Raw genomic sequence first — 21,652 nt, 5'->3', positions numbered from 1 at the left:
TTGTGTTCCCCAGTCCCCCAGGGTTCCCTGCGAGGCCTCTGAGCCTCTGAGATGTGGCTCTGGAATGTGCCCCCCACTTTCACACACACCCCCATTACATGCGATTGCTCAGCCAGAGCAATTGCATAACCAGCCCGGATTTATATACTAAATCTCTGCTTTTGATTAAAAAGTTTCTTGTTTAAAATAATGTAAGTCACTAGACTGAGGGACCTTTAAAGTTCCTTAAAGTTCTAAAATTTTGCTGTGACAGGTGATGGGAAGTGAGTGACAAGGCTGATGGTGACAGTGATTTCCCCATCCTTACTAAATGATGCCGATGCATTTTTTTTTTTAACCTTAAGAATGATCTCAAATGCTTTTTTTGATACTTGTTGATTTTACAAAGAATGATTTCCCCTGTTGTAGAAATATAAAACTTGGGATGTGGTCCAAGGTTATAAAATGGCATGCATCCTCCTGCCTACCTTCCCTACCACATTTCTGGAAAGGTAACTATCATGTCTGCTTCAAAGGCAAATAGGCTTTAATAGGACTGGATAAAAAGCAAGTGTAATTGTTTTCAATTACTTCATTCACAAATGCTCGGCTCCTGAGAATGTCATTTTTGAAACAAAATATTTACACCAGTTCTTCCAGAGAGATGAAAGCACATTTGCTTCCTCAAAATCTGCTTTAAATATTAAAACTTTTCTGTTTTATGGAAGCATTTGCCACACTTGTGTTCCAAGATCAAACCAGCACTTCTGTGTTTATCTATCAACAAATATGCCTAATTACACCTCAAAGAATGCGTGAAGCATTTTACCCTACTTTGAACGGCAGGGTTTTTTTTTTTAATGTAATGTTTCAGAATGTAGCATGTGGGTAATCCACCTCTTAATGTTTTTTTTCCTCACTGAAACATACTGTCACTTTGATATATTCTCAGATGTACCTTGTATCTGATTGTGAGTTGAAAGGCACTTTCTTGTCTTTTCCTCCCCTCCCACTGGCAGTGGTCCCTTTGACCCTCCATCATGTGCCCTGCCTCCCGGGGGACCGTGTTCTTAGACTGTCCTTGGTGCTGCCCTGGACAGCACACCACTGCTCACCCCTCTGCCTCTTGCCCCATGGCTTCTCAGTGCCTGGAAGCTGGAGCATCTGCTATGGGAGCAGCTGGGGTGTCCAGGGTGTGGGTGCTGTTGCCCTGCAGACACACCATGGTCTGGACTCCATATGTCATACCTTGGGCTTCTTACCGTGTCCCTTTGCCACATCACTGCGGCCCCCAGTCTGGCCCACTGAGGGGGTGCTTCGACGTACACTCAGGTCTCCATGTGCCTGCTCTGAGCAGCTGGCTGAACTGCATCAGTTCTGCTTTGAAACTCGAAGCTCTTTTGGATTCTCCTCTCTTGCCTGCCATGTCTGTTTGTTCATTTGTCATGTTGTCCAGGACGGTGGGGAGACACTATGCACTGTACCTACCCCCACACAGCTTGGGGAATCTTGGGGTCCAGCAGCAGAGTCATGCAGTGAAGATACTCTGTGACTTTGGTTTTTCCTCCCAGCCTTTCCCAGACTTCTGCGAGGAGAACTCCGTACAACACCATCTTGGTCAGTGTGGGCTTCTGTAACTCAAGTACCATAGACTGGGTGACATATAAACAACAGTTATTTTTTACAGTTCCGAAGGCTGCAAGTCCAAGGCCAGGGTGCCAGATGGTGGGATTCTGGTGAGGGCCTCTGCTGGGATGCACACCACTGACTTCTCGTCATATTTTCACGGGACGGGGAGCAGAGAGGGAACAAGCTCTCCTGACTTTTTGAAGGGCTCTCGTTGCCTCATGGGGCTCCACCCGCATGATCTCATCTAACCCCCATCACCTACCAAAGGCCTACCCCTGTTACTACATGTTGGGGGTAGGGTTTTAACGTGAATTCTGGGGGCACATAACACTGTCAGCCTGGGAGGTGTGTGCTATATGCATTGCTTAGCGAAGTGCTGCTCTGAGTGGGGGAGGCCCATCAGGAAAATGTGTTGGCATCAGAGCAGAGTCACCTCTGTCATCACCACTCACACCCCCTGGGCAACTGAGCAGCTCTTAGAATGCTGGGGCCTGCACCAGTGCTGTTCACCAGAGCCACGGGGCATCTGGTGGCGCTTCATCTCCCCCTTGCCACTGCTCTCTGATGCTTTCAGCCTCATGGCTTCTTCCTCGGACCTGCCTTCTGTCCTCATTCAGTGTGGCTTGCATTTGTTTGCTGTTAAACTGAGGCCTGGCTGGTGCAGTTGGTCACCCTTGTCCCTTTGAGGGCTCTCTCCAGATCTTTGAGTAGGCTGGCACCCAGTAGCCACTTGCCCCCTGTCAGATGCCCACTCCCAACAGGCCCCATTCCCCACGCTGGTGGGGCCAGATGGTTAGCTCTTCGGAGAGGGCAAGGCTGGTTGCAGGCTCTGGGAGTGACATTGCCTGTCCCCCAGTCACTGTGTGACCTCCTGTCATTCCTCTGCTCAAGATATCTTGGGTGTTTCTGTTGTAGACTAATCCAAATACAGTTCGCTTACTGGGGAAGCTGCTCTTACTTCCCGTTGCCCCTGCTGTCGCCACGTACCTTACCCGCACTTTACTACAAGGTCCCGCCAAGTGTCCTCAATGTCCCAAACTGGACATAATCTGTGTTACACTTTGGCTTTCCCTCAGGGTGATGGCCACTCTCCTCCCTGTGGCATGACGTGGCTTTTTTTTTTTTTTTTTTTTTTTGCTGCTATACTGTTTTGCAGTACCTGGGAAGTATCTCCTCTTCCTGCGTCCCAAAGTGCTTGTATAGGACAGGCACATAGGTGGCTGTTGAGGAGAGGAATGGTGGCCCTGTGGTGGTTGTGATTTTTGTAGCTGCCGCCCAGGCTTGTTGTTAATACCAAAAATGGCTGGCAGGTGGTGCCAATGAGCCAGCCTAAGAAACACGTCAGGGCAGGCCCCAGGTCCCCACCCACCTTGCAGAAGTTCTGGGGGTTCATGGGGTTCTTCCCACGCTTTTCATTGTTGTCTAGAGTTAGGGGCTCTTAACTGAAGAGAGGAGGGAGCCCCCATGAACCTCCTGAGGTTGATGTAAAGTTCTGGTGCATGTTTTCTTTGGGACCCATGGTGCATTCTCAGCGAAGTGCTTGACTCTAAACAAGTCTAGAAATTATTGGTCTAAAACACAGTACCATCTTTAACTCCCGCTTGGCATACCAGTCTGTGTGTTTTATTTCTCCCTCCTTTTGCCTCTCTTGCTCTGTAGTACTCAGAATTTTTAGAGTTGCTGACTTTGTAACACTGCTTAGATTTTTTTGTTGTTGATCTGTTTTATCTCCATATTATTTTTTGAAATCAAATAGTCTTCAAGTGAGTCACCGAATCTGGAATTACAGAATTGACTCTAGGGTTCATTACTTGTCCTTGAATATAGATTTAGTTAAATGGCTTTAGGTAAGAAATTTCCCTGGGATCCTGTATTCTAATGAAAGGAGGCAGACAGTCCACAGTAAATGAATCAGTCGGTAATGTGTTTGGTTGCGACCAGTAAGCCAGGAGAAAGATAAAATGAAGAGGATGGCGGGGATCCTATCCTGGAGTTCTTACAGTTGCTAGTTTCTATGCAGGGAGGGGGCAGGGTGCTCTGATGAGGTGACACCTGAGCAGAGAGGCCTGTGGGAAGCAAATGTCAAATGTTGGAGGAGGGAGGACACCAGGCACAGGGAGCAGCAGGTGCTGGGCCGGGAGTGGGGTGTGCTGGCTGGCCATTTAGCATTCTGGCTCCAACTGCATAGAAGCCTCAGGGTCAGATGAAATTCTCTGAGCAGAACCCACTTACCAGTCGCTGTGTTCCTGCTCATTTCTCCTTTGCTCATGCTGTTCCCTCTGCTTGGAATGCTTTTCTTGCCTGTTCATCCCTTGGGATTCTCTTCAGCCTTTGGGGCCTGGGACTTAGTGGGTAGTTTTGGTGAAATGTTGGCACTGTTAGTAAATCTCTCCACCTTTGCTCACACAGAGGCTTGTGAATCTTCATGAATCTTCTGCATTGGTGTACATCTGAGTCCTTCCCACTCTTATCACAAGTACTGGAGTGTTTGTCTTGTTTTTCTGTGTCTCATCCTAAGTCTCTGGTGCTGCTATGGAACAGATATAAATTAAAGTTGAATGAATGAAGGATGTCACTTGCAGCTGATGTATACGATGATTTTTGCTCTTTTTGCTTTCTTATGGCCTGAAACTCAAATTGTGATTCTCAGCGTCCTCTGGTTGACTAATTAGTGAAGCATTAATAATGCCACTCATAAGAAATAATCAGTTGGTATTTTAATCACCTTCAACTGTACTTCATATGCTTTTTAAAAATATAGTCTTGGGGTGCCTGGGTGGTGCATTTGGTTAAGAGTCCGACTCTTGGTTTTGGTTCACATTGTGATCTCAGGTCATGATTTCAGAGTCATGAGATGGAGCCCTGTGTCGGCCTTCACACTCACCACAGCGTCTGTTGGGATTCTCTCTTCCTCTCCCACTATACTCTTGCTCTCTCTAAAATAAATGAAAATATATATAAAGTCTTTATAGATGTTTAAGACTATTCCTCATGCCTAAGAATCTGAAATATGTTTAGGTATGAAGTTCTCTTTGAACTTTTTCTCCTTTTATTTAGCTTTGGTGTAATTGACCATTTCTTTATGCTTTGGAACAAAATTCTTGAGGATCACTTGTTATACACCATTCCTATTCCTGATTTTGGAGAAAAGGAACAGGTTCTCTAAAAGACTTCTTGTGGCCCCAGAACATAATAGTTGAGAGTAAAATTCTAGGGAAGAAGCACATTGGCTCTTGTCTGAATCTGCTAAACACACTTTCAAACTTGAGTGGCAATTCTAAAGCAGATTTGGGCTTCTTTTTAAACTTTATCTTGACTAAAGGGTTGATATGAGTGTGACTCCAGAGGAATACTCATTACTTGTAAAACCAAGAAAGCTGGAAAAGAAAAATATGCATGGGGTGCTTGAGTGACTCAGTAGGTTCAGCATCTGACCCTTGATTTTGGCTTAAGTCATGATCTCAGGGTCATGAGATCCAGCCCCATGTTGGGCTCTGTGGTCAGCAGGGAGTCTGCTTGAGATGCTCTCCCTCTCCCTTTGTGCTTCCCCTTGCTCTCAAATCTCTAAAAGAAAAGAAAAATATGCATATAATACATATAAACATATAAAGCTTAGTTCTTTTCTACTTTAAAGAAGTCCATTTGTCAATTAAAAAAATATGCTCTAGCTTTAAGGGATGTTGTAAATTATTTTAGAGTTGGAAAATCCCAACCCATTAAAAATAACTAATGTTTCTAGACCATCAGGGTCTTCTCTCCCCATGAACACAGTAGCAGTACTCTAGAATTCACCTCACAGAATAGCTTGGTGGTGGAATAGCTTTGAAAATCTTGTGATCTCTTTGGCATGTACCTCTGAGATGAAATCTTATCATAGCCAGAAGCCCTAACTTTGGATGGTTTTTGAATGTGAAAATTTGTAAAATTCTGTGAATTCTAGGACTAACAGTATGACAAGGACAACTGTAGGAAGGATGGTGATGGTTCCATGCTGCCCTCTTGTCCGTAGGTGACGCATCCAAGGAGGACATTGACACCGCTATGAAGCTGGGAGCTGGGTACCCCTTGGGCCCATTTGAGCTTCTTGATTACGTGGGGCTGGATACTACAAAGTTCATCATGGACGGTAGGAATTGGAATTCTCTCTTGTCTGTCTTTAATGGAATTGAGGTAGTCTCAACTGTGAATTATAATGCCTATTTAAAACAAATCACCAGGGGACTCGGTAGACTTTCCAAAGTTCTGCCTACCAGCTTAAAGATTCAGGTTAAAAGATGGCAAGAAAAAGGAAAAACGTGATTGCCTGGTGTCTCCTCACAGGGCCTTATTTTTAAGTTGTTTCATTTTGAATTAGAGACTCACAGGAAGCTTCAAATACAGCACAGCCAGGTCCCGTGTACCCTGTCTCGTGTACGTATACGGTCCCGTGTACGCCATAATGGTTCCACAGGATCACAACCACCCTGGCATTCTGTCCTTTTGTGTGACCTCCACTTGAGCGGAGGTCTTCTACACCCCTTTAAAGAGAACAGTGTGTCTAGGTTACTCTAGTGGCTCTGAGACGGTACAGGTAGGTGTGAAAATGGCACTGCTGAGGTTGAGCGTAGCTCCTGCTGCCGTGTTTCACAGAGGATGCTTGACCTGCGAGGAGCAAGGCGGCTTCTTACTGAAGCATGAACTTTTGTATTTTATGAGGATGCAAAATGCCAGTGGTCGTAAATTCAGATTAAAAAAAAAATTTTTTTTTTAAATTTTTATTTATTTATGATAGTCACAGAGAGAGAGAGAGAGAGAGGCAGAGACACAGGCAGAGGGAGAAGCAGGCTCCATGCACCGGGAGCCCGACGTGGGATTCAATCCCGGGTCTCCAGGATCGCGCCCTGGGCCAAAGGCAGGCGCTAAACCGCTGCGCCACCCAGGGATCCCGCAAATTCAGATTTTTAACGTGTGTTCTAAAAGTTGCTTCACGGGGCTAGTAGTGGTCCAGCCAGCAGATGAACTGGTTCTGTTTTGTCCTTGGACTGCGGGTATCAGCAGTTTCCAGGCAGAGACGGGCTGAACAGGCAGGCCGGGGAGGGGTGCTGAGCCCTGGCTCAGCTGCTTCGGGGTGCCCCAGCCGTGCCAGGCCGCCTGCCTCTGCCTTTGCCATGGTGGCCTGCTGGCTAGAGCACATCACAGTAGGGACCCCTCTCCCCAGCTGTGCCCCCAGCCTTGCCCCGGGAATGCTGAGAGGTAAAAAGATATAAAGCGCCTCATCCTCAGCCCTTTTTCCTCCTTCCAATAGGGTGGTATGAAATGGATCCAAAGAACCCCCTGTTTCACCCCATCCCGTCCTTGAATAAGCTGGTAGCGGAGAACAAGTTTGGCAAGAAGTCTGGAGAAGGATATTACAAATACAAGTGAGGCGCAGCTTCTCTGGCTCCGGGAGGAACCCCGCAAGCGCATACCAGCAGCATCCCCAAGTGCCCGTGGGAATGTTCTTTGGTCAGATGTTCCCCCACACAGCACAGTCTGTTCGATGTGCATTTTGATTGTAATCTGTCTGAAGTAATTATTTACACTCGTTATCATAGCAGATTCCTCCATTGAGAACTAATTCCCTTTTTTAGTCTGTGCGTTTCTGTGTATTTTCTAAAAAGCTTTACGCCCTTGGTGCCTTGGAGCAAACATTTCTTTTGAACCTTACCATTTTCGTAAAGAATTGCCTGGATTGATTCACTTGTGAAGGGGACAGTGCTTCCTCCGAGTGCATGCTGTGTTCACCATGGCCACACGGGCGAGTCCTGAGCCATTGGACATGTATGTGGCATGTCTGTGAAGTGCTGCAGGGAGCAGCACCTGCGTCTTGCCTTTCTGAGAACATTTGCTACCTGCAGCTTCAAGCCTTACCCTACATTTTGGGCACGACCTAAGATGTCATGTCTTTATTCAGCTCATGCTGTTGGATTGGTGGGAATACCTCCCATGTACTTGGTTCGCAGGGAGAGGCTTCATTCACATCCAGAATCTGAATGATTATTGTCTGACTGTCTCTCTTTTTTTTTTTTTTTTCATGAGAAATCATTGCTGCAGACTGCCTGTAAATTGATTTTAATAAAATGCAATCTTTTAATATGTGAAAATTTGAATCAAAATAAACATATATAATTTAAAATTGTAACATGCTCAAATGGTTGCAAAAGTAAAGGTTGGTAATTTAGGCAAAAGCTATGCCCCATCTTCTTTGGTCCTATTGTTCGTATATTTTTTCAAGTGACCGCAGCAGGGAAGGCATTTACGTAGAACCTTCCTGCAGCTGTCACTCTGCAGATTTCTTACCAGTAAAGCAATAATAATGGCACAGAAAACAATTTTTTAAGGAACATCTGGTTCTTCTTTGCCAACAAAGAAAAATAGTGTAACATAAGCTTCTTTTAATCATTGGCTTGAGAAAGTGTCTTCCAAGATAGAGTTTTGAAGCTGGAAAGACATCAGAGACCCCTCAAGTCCAGTGGCCTCAATAGAGGGCTTGAGTGACATGCCTAAGGTAGCAGACCTGGGTCACAGCAAAATAGCAAGTTGGAAAACCTCAACAACCTTTCAACAGGACTGTCCCCAATATGGCCATTCTTGTTTGGTGTCCTGGGTCACAGGGTTAATGGTTGAGAGATTCCCCCCTGCCCCGCCCCCCCCATTTCATGGTTAATAAAAGGGAGCTTATTAATCTTTTTACTGACTCTATAGCATCATGGGAAAATAATATGGTACATACATTTGTACCACACATACAACCTGGTTTAGGAAACTTTTAGGTTATTCTTATAAAACATTTCCTAACGAAAGAAAGGAAGCACCTGTGAGGCCACCACCGTTTGCCTTACTGAAGTCCCCTGTGGTCGCATGGCCCCTGCTGCTCTCAGGCTGCTTCTTGACCTTTGACTGGAGCCCTGGGCTTAGGAGGGAACTTCATTTCCTCCTCACTGTGACTGGAGTGCCCGGAGGACAGGGGCCCTTGTCCTGGAAATGGCAGGACTCTCTCTCCACCACTGAATTCCAGGGGAGAGCGAGCGAGCGAGCTTGGTGATGTGACCACCGCGGCCGGGATGTGGGGCTGGGGTCACGGTGGCCCTTTCCTGGCCGAGGTGTTTAAGTGCACTTCTCGCCTACCAAAAGGTCAGAGAGTGTGGCCTGTGAGCATTCTTCATTTTCAAAAACCCTGTCTCATACGTGATGTTTGGGGCCAGGGAAGAGTTGTGAACATCCTGTCGAATGTGGGAGGCGGGGCAGCCGTGGGAGTCCCGCGCTCCTGGTCTCTGCGCTCCCCGCTGGCCCGGCCGCTTCCCACCCTGACCCGGTGGAGAGGGCGGGTTGCCCCAGGTCCAGGTCCTCAGGTCCTCAGATCCTGGCGTGGACCCAATGCTGGCTGCGCCGGTGTTCACGGACTAGGCCTTAGCAGGAGCCGGGGCGGAGGCGGGGGGGTGGGGGTGGGGGCGCTGCTGCCGGGCAGCCCTGGGGCAGGAGCAAGGCAGGAGAGAGGGCAGGCTGGGCAGGGCCGCAGGGCCGCAGGGCCTGGCCTCCCCGCTGCTGCTGCTGCTCCGCCCCGTCCTTCCTCCACACAGCAAGCGGGGACCTTTGATGGCATCCGGAAAGTAGCTACCAGGTGTTAGGTCAAGAGGATGCTTGTTTCCCCGTCTCTCCTGTACCCCCTCCTAGTGATAGTTTTATTCCTAGAATAGAAATGAACATCTGAGATGAAAAAGAAAACCACACAACTGATGAAATGGCAGGCCCAAGGAAAGGCCCTGAGCTCTGAGCTTAGCCGTCCCCCTGGCCTGCAGTTGGGGTTAGCAGGGCGGAGTCCTGTGAAGCGCGGGTCCGTGCTCATTGAAGAGGTCTTTTCTTTTTACGATGTTATTTGTTCATACATGAGAGAGGCAGAAAGAGCCGCGACACAGACAGAGGGAGAAGCAGGCTCCCTGTGGGGAGCCCAATGCGAGACTCGATCCCAGGACCCTGGGATCACACCCCGAGCCCCCCAGGTGCCCCGAAGAGGTCTTTGTAAAGTTGAAGCTGTGGCCGTTAAAGGGCTGTGGCCCTTTAAGGTCTGTAAGATTCACTCTTAGTTTCTTCGGGGAAAACTGTTGGCTGACGCCTGTTGACATTCATCCAGAGGTGTATTTCCAGTCTGGGGCTGTTGGGTGGTGCGGCATGGGGGGAAGGTGGCTCTGGGAGCCCAGAAACCTCTGTGTAAACATCCGGCGGTACTAAATGATTCCCCTGTGGGTGCTGCTGTGCAGTAAGCTCTCTGGCTCTTTAGCAGGTCAGCTTTCACAGCTCCGCGGAGGCCCAGCCACCCACCCTTGGGGAGGGTAGAGCTCGTAGGTAAGCACCAGCTTAGATGACATATGCGGATTATGCTTTTTTTTTTTAAGATTTTATTTATTTATGAGAGAGACAGAGAGAGGCAGAGACACAGGCAGAGGGAAAAGCAGGCTCCTTGTGGGGGGCCTGATGCAGGACTCGATCCCAGGTCTCCAGGATCACGCCCTGGGCTGAAGGCAGTGCCGAACCATTGAGCCACCCGGGCTGCCCCATGATTACGCTTTCTCTGTTGGTTTGCAAGTCGTCCTTCTCACACATTTGAAATAAGCTTTTGTCTTGTCTCACCTCAATTTTAATCCCTGTAACATTTCTTTCAACCTACAGAACCGATGAAGTCTACCAAAAGTAGAGGGTGCAGCTGGAATTTTGTGGGGCTTGTTTTCTTGGAAATAGGTATTGATGCTACAAAAATAGTAACTCAGAGATGCTTTGAACAATGGAAGCATAGCTGTACTCTCAACACACTTGTTTGGGTAAATAGTATTTTTTTTTAAGATTTTTATTTATTCATTCATGAGAGACACAGAGAGGCAGAGAGGCAGAGACACAGGCCGAGGGAGAAGCAGGCTCCATGCAGGGAGCCTGATGCAGGACTCAATCCCAGGACTCCAGGATCATGCCCTGGGCCGAAGGCAGGCGCCAAACCTCCGAGCCACCCAGGGATCCCCGGTAAATTGTATTTTTATTTTTATTTTTTTATTTTTATTTTTTTTTAAATTGTATTTTTAAAATCGGTCCACGGCAAAACAAATTTTACCCACTGGAAGACGGAGAAAGCCCATCACTGATACTAATTCTATTCAGTGTTTCATTTGAAATCAGCAAGCAGCTCTGTTGCGGGATCGTCCGCGCACACGGTGACTTCCGCAGGCTGCGGGGTGCGCTCGCTGCACCCTGCCCCACCCTGTGCCCTGGCGGTGGGGGGAGGGCCTTGCCTCCTGGGGAATCTGCTAGAATGGGCAGAATGGTGGAACGGGCTCGGGATTGTTGAGGCCCAAACGGGATGATGGATCACGAATGTCTGGGCACCCCGCCAGCAGCACAGGCTAGTTGTGACCCCCACGTCCCCCCCTCTGACCCGTTTGTAAGGGAAAGTTCCCGAAGACCTAAGGGCTTCCTGAGTCCTGAACACTGGGCCTCCGGGAGAGGGCTGAGGGTGGAGAACCGGCCCAAGTCTCCTACAGGAACCGGGAAGCCGTTGCGGCCCTTGGGTGAAGAGGGGCCCGCGGCCCTGCTGGGCCCGCGCCCCGCCGCCCGCCCGCCGTTGTCCCGGGGGAGCGACGGGCCACGGAGGACGGAAGGCCCAGCCCGTGCGGTGGTGCCCGCAGCGGCAGCAGCGGCTGAACCCGGGCCCGCGGCTCGGTCCTCAGTCCGCCGAGGTGTGAGTACCTCCAAGTTTTTACACTGAAGATGAATTTGCTTTAAAAACATTCAGAAGTTTTGTTTGTTTTTAAGGGAATAAGCTGTATAAATGTGCGTTTTATTTTCCCAATGTACAGTGAAAGTTTACACTTGTATCCACCGCGTCATATCTGATTGCAGAAATTAAAGCACAATTTACAAGCAAAAAAAAAAGCCCCTCGGGCTTTGGGGGAGGCCCACTGGGGTTCAGGCGCTTAGTTCCCGACCTTCACTCTGTGAACCGAGGGGGGGTTGTTTCCTGGGTGTAGCTCAGCGCGAGGCCTCAGCCCTTTCCTCTAGATGCATTTACTGGAACATTCCAGCAGAGGATGTCGGCTGTCCTGGGGCAGGTAGGTATCAGGAAAACCCGGAATAAGTGCTCCCTGCTACCCCTCCTAGAACAGCCACTGGACTCCGAGGTAGCAGGTTTAGAAACGAGGGAACACGCCCCGACACCAATGCTGGGGGGAGGGAGACCCGGTGCGCCCGAGGCCTCCTGCCCGGGGACAGCCCGACGGGCCTTCCTGGGCCTTCCTGGGCCGCGCGGGGCTCGCGCAGACGGGCGGGAGCTGGTCCGGGGGGCCGAGTCCAGGTAGTGTCAAGGCCCTAGAGCGGGGCGGGGGGCCCGGGCGCTCGCCTTGCTTTGGTGCCTCGCCTCCTCTCCATGGGAGAAAGGCCCACGGCCGCGCGGGACAGAGCCCCGGGTCCGCCGGGCTCACCTGCCCAGCCGAAGGGGGGTGCGAGGGACTCCTCGGGCTCCGCCGGGAGCACAGAGGGCGGAGGCGGCGAGGGAGCCTCTCCTGGATGCGGCCGCAAGGGTCCGCGGGCTCCGATTCCCCTCCACGACCTTGCAGGGCGACCTTGCGGGGCGCGGACTCGGTGTCCCCGCCCTGCCTCTGCTGGGACTGGGACGGGAGCTGCGGGGGGAGCGCAGCCGCCTAGGGGACCCGCACAGCCCGGTTCTGGCCTTCTGGACTCCATGTGCTCTTGATCTTCGGTCTAAGACAGTTGTCGGTTAGTCCTGGTTTCCAGCAGCTTCCGTGGGCAGAAGGAATAATGCTCACACGTTCTCTGGCCACAGGTGATACAAAACCAACATATCCATGTTGACAAGTTAGAAGCCCTCCAGGATCAAAGGGAAGTGCGTCTGTGAGTCCTTTCCTGGGTGCAGGCGGCGCCGGAGGTCCTGTCCGCGCCCCGAGCCCGGGAGGAAGGCGCCCGAGGGGCAGGTGCACCCGGGGTGCGCGACTCCAAACCCCGGCTTTCCCCACTGCCCGCTCCTTGCTAATGGAAGAGCCTGTTTCTTGCCAGGGTACGATCCCATCGATCCCGTCCGACATCATAAAGCCGCTAGAACCCTGGTCTGGCGGCCCTCAGCAGGGATTGACCGAAACCGTGCTTCCGGGGCAGCCCTGACATCCGTCTGCCTTTTGCCTCAGGGGCCCCCAGGGCCCTCCTCAGTCTGTCCTCCATCTCCCTTCCTTTGTTGACTCCTTGAAGAAGGTTAAGGTGAGTGAAACCAGACATTGAGATAAATCACCGATGTCAGTGTGTGTTCACATATGAGAACAAAAGAAAGGAGGAACCCCCACCCTTTTTGTTTCTTTTTAAAGATTTTGTTTATTTATGAGGGACAGAGAGAGGCAGAGACACAGGCAGAGGGAGAAGCGGGCTCCCAGGACCCAGGGATCTAGGCCCTGAGTCAAAGGCAGATGCTCAACCACTGAGCCACCCAGGGGCCCCCAAGCCCCTTGTGTTTGACAGTCCACTCGGGGAGAGGATGCTCGTCCGTGAGAACACGTGCAGATGGTCAACAGCCCTACAAAGCATAAAGCCTCTTTCCTCGGGTCTAGCCCGTTGGCAGGTGCTCGGAAGCAACGTTAGGTCAGTGGGCACGAGGATCATTTCTTTGTTACCAGCATCCTGCGCCCCACAGGCCCGCTGATGAGACACATTAGCATGGTTTCTTCAACAGGAGCAAGCCAACAAGCAGCTTTCACTTGAGTTCTTCAAGTTTTACTAAAAATTATTACTTCTGTATTACCTAACACAAAGAGTTTTAACTTGGGTTGCTTCATGCTAGCAATGTGCACCTCAGATGGCAAATCTTGGCGTGCCCTTCCTCGTTCTTCGTGTGAACGGCTCCTCGTTGCACAGCGAGATCATGCGGGTTTTCCCACCAAGGGCTGCGCGAGTTTAGCGCCTTCCGGAGCGGTACCCGCTGAGTGATGGCAGCCCTGCCTACCGTCTTATTTTGTCCCATAGTACATTTACAGTCGCATCTTTCTAGTAGTAGTAAGATGCTCAGCTGCAGCCAACTATTTAGTTTCTACTAAAAAGCAGTTCAGATTTTTGTATATGTGGGTATCCCTAGAAGTCAGGTGGATTTTTGGGCAGTTTGTATCATTAACATGTAACAGATGATTCGCGTGTACGATATAATGATTTGGTATTTGTATATATTGTGAAATGATCACCATGAGCCTGGTTCCCATCACCATCGCCATAGTTACAGAAGTTTTTTCTTGTGAGAATTTTTAAGACTCTCTTAGCAGCTTTCAAATATGCATTGTAGTGTTTATTAACTGTAGTCACCATGCTGTACGTTGCATCCCCAGGACTTATTTTTTGAAAGATTTATTTATTAGAGCACAAGCAGGGGGAGGGGCAGAGAGGCAGAGTCCCCGCTGAGCTAGGAGCCCGATGCGGGGCTCCATCCCAGGACCCTTGAGATCATGACCTAAGCCGAAGTCAAGATGCTTAACCCACTGAGCCACCCAGGTGCCACCCCTCCCCAGGCCGTATACCTGGAGGTTTGTACCTTTTGACCCTCCTCACCCATTCTTGCCACCATCCCATCCCACCCTCTTCCTCATCCTCAGGCCACGACCAGTCTGTTCTCTGTATCTGTGAGCCCAGGACCCCAGGTCACGCCCTGAGCCGAAGGCAGATGCTCAACCACTGAGCCACCTAGAAGTGAGATCATGCAGTGTTTGGCTCTGTGTGGTTTATTTCAGTCAGTATAATGCCCTCACAGCTTCTATCCACGTTGTTGCAAATGTCAGGACTTCATTTTTTCTTATGGTTGAATGGTAGCATTCCATTGTGTCTATTGTACCATATTTTCTTTATGTACTTTTCCATTGATGGATACTTCGGTTGCTTTCGTATCTTGGTTATTGTAAATAGTGCTGCATTGAATACGGGGGTGCATGTAGTTTTTTGAATTGGTGTTGTCTTCAGAAATGGAATTGTTGCATCCAGTATAGTGGTTCTTTTAATTTTTTGAGGAACTTCCACACTGTTTTGCACAGTGGCTGCACCAATTTACATTCCCATGAACAGAGCACAAGGGCTCCATATCCTTACCAACATGTTGTCTTCTTGATACTAACCATTCTAACAGGTGTGAGGTGGTATCTCCTTGTAGTTTGATTTGCATTTCCCTGCTGATTATGATATAACGCATCTTTTCATGAGTCTGTCGGCCATCTGTTAAGTCTCCTTTGGAAAATGCCTATTCAGGGATCCCTGGGTGGCTCAGCAGTTAAGCGCCTGTCTTCGGCCCAGGGCGTGATCCTGGAGATCCGGGATCGAGTCCCACGTCCGGCTTCCTGCATGGAGCCTGTTTCTCCCTCTGCCTGTGTCTCTGCCTCTCTCTGTGTCTCTCATGAATAAATAAAATCTTAAAAAAAAAAAAAAAAAGAAAATGCCTATTCAGATCCTCTGCCTATATTGTGATCAGTGTTTGGGGCTTTTTTTCTATGGGTTGTTGGAGTTCTTTATATAGTTTGGATATTAACTCTTTTATAGAAACTTAGAAATTAGGTTTTACAGGGCAGCTCTTGACATTCCCCAGGTTTTTATGTATGAAAGATAATATCCTGTGGCAGAAGTACTAAATGTAATTTGTAGAACAACTACTATGTCATGTGGAGCATTTAAGTTTCTCTTTTCTGTCAAGAACCATGCATTACTCCTCAGGATTTTTCTTCTTTAAAAGGAAAGCCACACAGACATCTTGTTATTGCTCGCAGGCCCTTGATTAGAGGTTTCCATGTTGTCTCAGCCTTAGACCAAACTCCGGAGGAAAAAATTATTGTATTTAGGACAGCTGTAGTCACGAAATAGTTCAAAGGCCCCTTCGAACAGCTCAACAGGTAGTTGCCAGCAACCTTAGCAACCACACAAACTAAAACCAGGAGGAAAACACCCCTTCATAGGAACCAGCATGCCAGCTGTGGCCTCAGAGGAAGGCTGGGCTCCAAGAGAGGCTGACCCATCCTCCTCCTCTTGGCACATAGTTCAGCTCTGAGCTTGCAGCAAACGGAGCCAAATCACTTCCAGATCAAACAGAGGCAGAAGCAGAGGCGCGTTCCTCTGCCCGCAGATGCCCCAGGATGACTTTCCTTGGGCCGAACCGCTCAGGGACTCGCGACTCTCCCTGCCCACACTGCTGCCGGCAGCAAGCAGCGTTTTGGTAGGGTGGGCCAGCCAGGAGTGAGCACTGAGCTGTGCCATCCAAGGATCTGGGAGAAACACATTATTCTAGAGGGAACTCTTTAGTTTTCTCTAAAACTAGAGGGGTACCAAGTTGGTGGAAGGAATAACTGGCTCAGGGATCCCAAACAGTCCATCTTCAACATTGTTCAACCCCTTGTCTGATGTTTACTCATGTTTTATGTCATAAAAATGTAGAGGAACTACTGAAGTAGAGAGGACTTGAGTGGGCTTTGGCAGCTTTCCATTCTCAGCTCCGTATCCTTGCTCATACTTGGAGAACAGACTATTACTTTGTTTTGTTTTGAAGAGACTATCATTACTCAGTTTCCTTCTAAGATCCAGGGGAGCCAATCACTGTTGGCATAAGTCCTCCCCACCCCCCTAAAAGTAACCCTTAACTATTACCTCCTACACCATTTTGTTTGGACTTTCTAGTTAATTCCCAGCAAAAGCTTGAATGGCAGCATTAGACCATTTGGTTCATGTACATTAAGAAAAGTCAGATGATTTTCAAATGAATATGAAACCTAACAAGTAGGTCTCCTCAACATAATAGTTTTCCCTGGTTCAAGTTTAGGACTAAATGATGAGGAATTGGAGAGGTTCCAGAGGATAGTAATGAAAATGATTAAAGGGCTGATGATGAAAGGTTCAAGGAGTGGGGATCACTTAGCCTGGAGAAGAGAAATTGGAGGGGTGATTTAATGGCAATCTTCAAGTACAGTCGGTGGAGGGTTATTACAAGTATGGCATCCAGCTGTTCCCCAGCTGTACTGGAGATTGGGAAAGGGAAACCGACTACAATTTCAGCAAGAGATTGAAGTTAGATCAGTGCTATCAGTAGTTCTCAAACTAGTTCAAATTCAATACTATTTTTTTTAAACTTATAGTTTTTGGGACACTTGGATGGCTCAGTCAGTTAAACATCTTCCTTTAGCTCAGGTCATGATCCCAGGGTCCTGGGATCGAGCTCCACATCGGGCTCCCTGCTCAGCAGTGAGTTTGCTTCTCCTCCTTCTGTGATCACTCTCGCTCTCAAGTGAATAAAATCTTAAAAAAAAAAAAAAAAAAACCCACAACCTTAATATACAGTTTTTGCTAAATCAGATACTTCTATACTAGCCTAATAAAAGCCTAAGAGAAAATTATGAATACAACTGAAAATTGGGAAAATGTTGACTTTTGGGAGGTTAGTGGGAGTTAAGACCTTTTTTTAACATAGGGACACCTTGCTTTGGGGGGTCCCAAAGCACCCCAAAGAGTGAGAACAGATGAGCTCTGATGATGAAAAATGACCTGTACACTTACTGGTGGCTGGAGTCCATGAGGGCTGTCTGAAGTGCTGAGGGAAGAAGAGAATCACTCCCATCTGAATCCTGGTGACAGTCTTCTTCCCATTGGCCCCCTTTTATGTCTACACCTGGAGAGGAGGAGGTGGTGTCCAAGTCGTGCAAGTCCCTTTGAGGACTGTGTCTTGGAGACAGGGGAAGGCGCCCCCCTCTGATGTGGACAAGCCAGTCCAGGCCTGGCCCATGGATTTTAGTTCACCACTACTAGCTCCAGATTATCAAGAGCTTCACTCTTTAAAGAAAGGACACATTGTTTTTAAATGTTTTATTACAAAGCTTCTTTTAAAAAATGCTCAGCACGTTAACTCAAACTGGAATGACAAACGTTAGATGGCAGTTTGGGGCAAAGGCTGTGCCTTGTTATTTAAAAAAAAAATGGGTACATCAATGCTCATTTTAACAACTGGCATAAAATCCCACTAATCGGCTAATAAAAACAGATACAAATACAGAACATTTAAAGTAATAACAATTCAAGTGCTGGGCTTTTTACAACAAGGGGGTGAAAAAGGAAAGAAATGAAAATTCACTGCAAACCGGCCTGCTGAAAGTATGGGTTAAGGTTTACCATTTAAACAAAGGAGATCAGAAAAAATAAAATAAAATGAAATAGGACTGCCAACTGCTACCAACAGGATGGGTTTGGCTGTTCCATTTATTTAGCTCTATCAAACACCTTACAAAGACAGAGAGGCCACTATTTGTTACAAGTAATTCACAGAGAAGCCACTTGTCCGACAAGATACCGCTCAAAAAAGGGCGGCTTCTTTCCATTTTTATTTCAACTTTTCCAGATCTTTGAATTTTACTCAAAAGCTCATAGCTAGCAAAATATACAACAAGAGAGTTTAAACTAAAAAGTGAAAATTTAAAAAAATTCAAGTTAAAAAAAAAAAGCAAATAAGATCGATTCTTTTGCACTGTTAAATAAAAGCCTTAGGAGAAAGGAAGAGGAAAAAAAAAAATGAAGACAGAAACAAAGCGGGAACTCTTCCACAAAGTCCCCCACTGGGATGCTGATGGATGTGCTGGCTGCCCAGTTGCTCCTGGCAGGCAAAGTAGCCAAGTTACTGTCCTTGCCAAAAGGTTACAGGTATGGACGCAAGATGCTCTGGGAAGTGCGCGCACAGAGGAGGGGGGACAGCTGCTCGGCCTGCTAGCATTCTCAGGTGCTTTGTACTTCTCATTTAGGAAACCTTTTATGCTTTATTTTGGAACTTGGCTCTTGCAGTAGATGAAAGGGGGTTTGGCAGTGATTGTCTTTATGGATCAGCGTCTCTAGTGGTGACCTCAGGGTGAAGGTGGTGTCAATTCTCCATTGGGGTCGACTGGGCAAGCCCTGGAGACAGTCTGGGTTTTCAACAAGCTTCCATCTCCAGAAGAGGTCCCGGGGTCGCTGCCTTGGCTTTGCACGTTGGGAATGAGTTTCGTTTTCCACCTCAAGAAGGAACAAATGAAATGTTGTTAATGTGCATTTGTCATAGGCCTTTAGCCTCTGTGGCATACAGCACGTGTCTTAAGATCTCTGCACTTAATAGTCCACTTTTTTGATTTGGTGATGGCTAAAATGATAGCCTTGTGGTAGCCCCACATCTTCGGACCACGTTAGAGAGTAAGTCTACTTTACTGAAATTTTGCTTTGGTTCCATGGATGCATATATGTGCGCACAGGGAGGCGGAGTGCATTAACCCTTGGGTGCTGACAAAGCGCATGGTGGGTACAGAGCAGTATTAGGCCCGTTAGCACTCTAGCGACCTGGTAGCTCTTCTTACCATTAATGCAACTACTATAAACACTGTCCCTCAAGAGGACTGACGGAAACTGTGAAGAATCTATGTATACAGGTAGCTACTGAAAAAAACAAATGGGAGCAAATCAGCCACAGAATGCTGTCAACTGAGGAGGTCTGTAATGCCCATTTCGATTCCTATTCTTTGGTAAAGCTAACCTTTCCCTATTTAGCAGGGGAACACATGCTACAGCACTTTGGTGGTTGAAATTTCAGCAGGGTACAGAGCCTTCACACAGGAAAATCAAAGAGCTAAGAAGGAGCAAAGTCTGGCCCAGAGTGGAAGGCACCTCACAGATCCCTATTTACATGTACTCTTGCAGCACAGATTTTCAAAGGTTTGGTCCAAGCTGCTCTTCCGGATGAGGAATGGCCTTGCAGCCCTGGGCTAGGAGCTCCCAGCAGCTGGAGACAAGTGCTGTGATCAGAATGGACTGCTTGCCCCAGCTGCAGGCTGACTCCAAAGTCAGGAGCTGAGGACCACGGGCCCCCACTCTCCAGCAGGCCAACGCCTCCTGAGGCAGCACCCAGCACATCTGGTTCACCAAGCCGTCCTGTCCTTCCCCTCCCCGCCCCACCCAGAGGGCCTTCCCCTCTTCCTTTCTGGAGCTGAGCACAGTCACACAATTACTAAAGGGAACCAGGCTGTCCAGAGTGGCCATTTACTACACGGATACTATGCGCGAAAGAATCTCAACGTCTTCTAATAAAACCATTTCTTTCTACAGCCTCACATCTTCCCACTGTTATTTCATTATTTCAGTGTCCTCTTACAAATCCTAATAGCATAACTAGTATTGAAATAAATCAGTAAAGAATTTGTCCTGCTATCAAACAAGACAGACTGAATGTGGTTGCTTCTTTAAACTACAGAACCATCACGGCAGACCCAAGTCTTACCTCCAAATGGGAGAAATGGGGGCCTTAGAGAATTGCTTTATAGATATAAAACAGGTTAAATCAAGATTCTTTTCAAGAAACCACAGGCATGAGGCTCTGGAGACTGGAGACTTCCCACATCTAAGGCTTCACTGGGGGCCTGTGGCTGGGCCAGGCCAGGCGAGCCCCAGCGCAGCCCAACCCACCAGTGAAGTCGGTGCAATCAAAGCTGGCAATTACTGCTCCCGCTTCAAAGGCAGCTCGGCGAGGCCCATCTTACAGATGTTAAGGCTTGGGCTCCCTCTGCCAGGAGTCACTGCGTGGGCCAGTTGGAGAGTGGGTTTGAGGCAGCATAAGACACCCACCCTGCCACCCACCCCCCTACCATCTAGCTGAAACCCATGAAGTTCTCTTGGACCAAACTCCAATCTTCACAAAAATATTCCACCAAACAAATGGAACCTGGAACTCAAATGGGCGGAGTCACCTATGAAGAGCCCAAGTAGGAAAGGGGAAGCTGAAGATTTCATGAGCAGGTCTATTTCTGGAAGATAAACAGCACTAACTCTGAGGCATTAGGAATGTCTAGGCCTTGACCAAAAGCAGGGAAGGAAGGGCAGGAGGGAGAATCCTTCTCCGTAAGCTTAAACATACGTGACTACTAAAAAGCTGAGTGCTTCACCAGCCCCGTCCTTGAGTGCAGCCCAGCCCCCTGCCCCAAGCTGTCCCCCGGCAGGAGGGGCCAAGGAAACAAGCCCTTTAGTGAGGCTGAGGTGGACACGAGAGGAAAGCTGTCCCGGCTCGTCTGGGGGCAGCAGAGCTGGCCCGAAGGAACAACAGGGGAAGACCCCTGCCCCGTGGTGTATCAAATGGCATCATATCCTTGTTTAGAAATGCTGAGGAACCCAGGAAGATGAGCTGGAATTATAGATCCTGCCTCCCCCTCCCAAATGTTACTAGTAAGGAACAAGAGCTTTAAACTGTTTTTAGTTAGTACGTAAAATGTGAGGAGAGATTATCACAGATGAGTTTTGCAAGAGGTGAACAGAGGCAGATTTTAATTGCAAAAACTGCCTTAGAGCAGCACACCACACACCTCCTGCCAACTGCCTGAGTCCTGCTGCCTGGCCTAGGGGCAAACTGACAGAAGCCTGTTATTTGAGGGCGCGAACTCTCCTGTTGCGCCATGTCGTGCACACGTGTGTGTGTGTGTGTGTGTGTGTGTGTGTAGGGAAGAGGCAGAGACTGCTAGAGCAGGACGCCGGCAGGATAGAGCTAGTCTGGCCATGGCACTGTACAGGACACTGAGGCACAACGTTGTTGAATGATTGGTCCCAGGGGGCCCCTACAGAGTACAAGCCGCCTGGTTCCAGGTGGGTCTCGGCCTCATGACTTCCCTCGTGACTTTGAGGTGGCCCTGGCTGCCAGCTGGTGAAGGAGAAGGAAGAAAAAGCGTCCGCTGGGCACTGATGCACCAGGCACTGGGACACGTACTCCGCGTGTGCAATGTCGCATCATCACAACAGCTCCCCAAATTTCTGCCTGTTTACAAATGAGGAAAGCAGGGGCTGTGTGGGGATAAACAACTGGCCTAAGGTCACTCAACCTGTAGGTGGCAGGATGGGAGTTTGAGTCCTAAACATATGTTCTCGGGCAGCCCAGGTGGCTCGGAGGTTTAGCGCCGCCTTCGGCCCCAGGTGTGATCCTGGAGACTCGGGATCGAGTCCCGCGTCGTTCTCCCAGCATGGAGCCTGCTTCTCC

General features: G+C 48.6%; 2 protein-coding genes across 7 annotated transcripts in view; one reads left to right on the top strand and one right to left on the bottom strand.

The window, feature by feature from the left end:
• Positions 1-7,768, top strand: part of HADH (hydroxyacyl-CoA dehydrogenase) — a 44,691-nt gene extending 36,923 nt beyond the window's left edge. The window contains exons 7-8 of the mRNA XM_026017592.2: positions 5,618-5,734; positions 6,893-7,768. Of these exons, the coding sequence (XP_025873377.1) occupies positions 5,618-5,734; positions 6,893-7,011 (236 nt within the window). The 3' untranslated portion in view covers positions 7,012-7,768. The remainder of the gene's footprint in view (positions 1-5,617; positions 5,735-6,892) is intronic.
• Positions 7,769-17,472: 9,704 nt separating this feature from the next.
• LEF1 (lymphoid enhancer binding factor 1) overlaps positions 17,473-21,652 on the bottom strand; it is a 118,503-nt gene continuing 114,323 nt past the window's right edge. For all 6 annotated transcript variants that reach the window (XM_026017595.2, XM_026017594.2, XM_026017597.2 and 3 more), the window contains one exon: positions 17,473-18,660. Coding sequence is in view for 3 of the 6 variants with exons in the window: in XM_026017594.2 (XP_025873379.1) it covers positions 18,581-18,660 (80 nt within the window). In the remaining 3 variants the exon portion in view is untranslated. The remainder of the gene's footprint in view (positions 18,661-21,652) is intronic.

This window comes from Vulpes vulpes, chromosome 4 (genome assembly GCF_048418805.1).
Source record: "Vulpes vulpes isolate BD-2025 chromosome 4, VulVul3, whole genome shotgun sequence".
Lineage (NCBI taxonomy): Eukaryota > Metazoa > Chordata > Mammalia > Carnivora > Canidae > Vulpes > Vulpes vulpes.
Note: the sequence above shows the minus strand (reverse complement) of the source record. Positions and strands in the feature narration are given on the sequence as shown.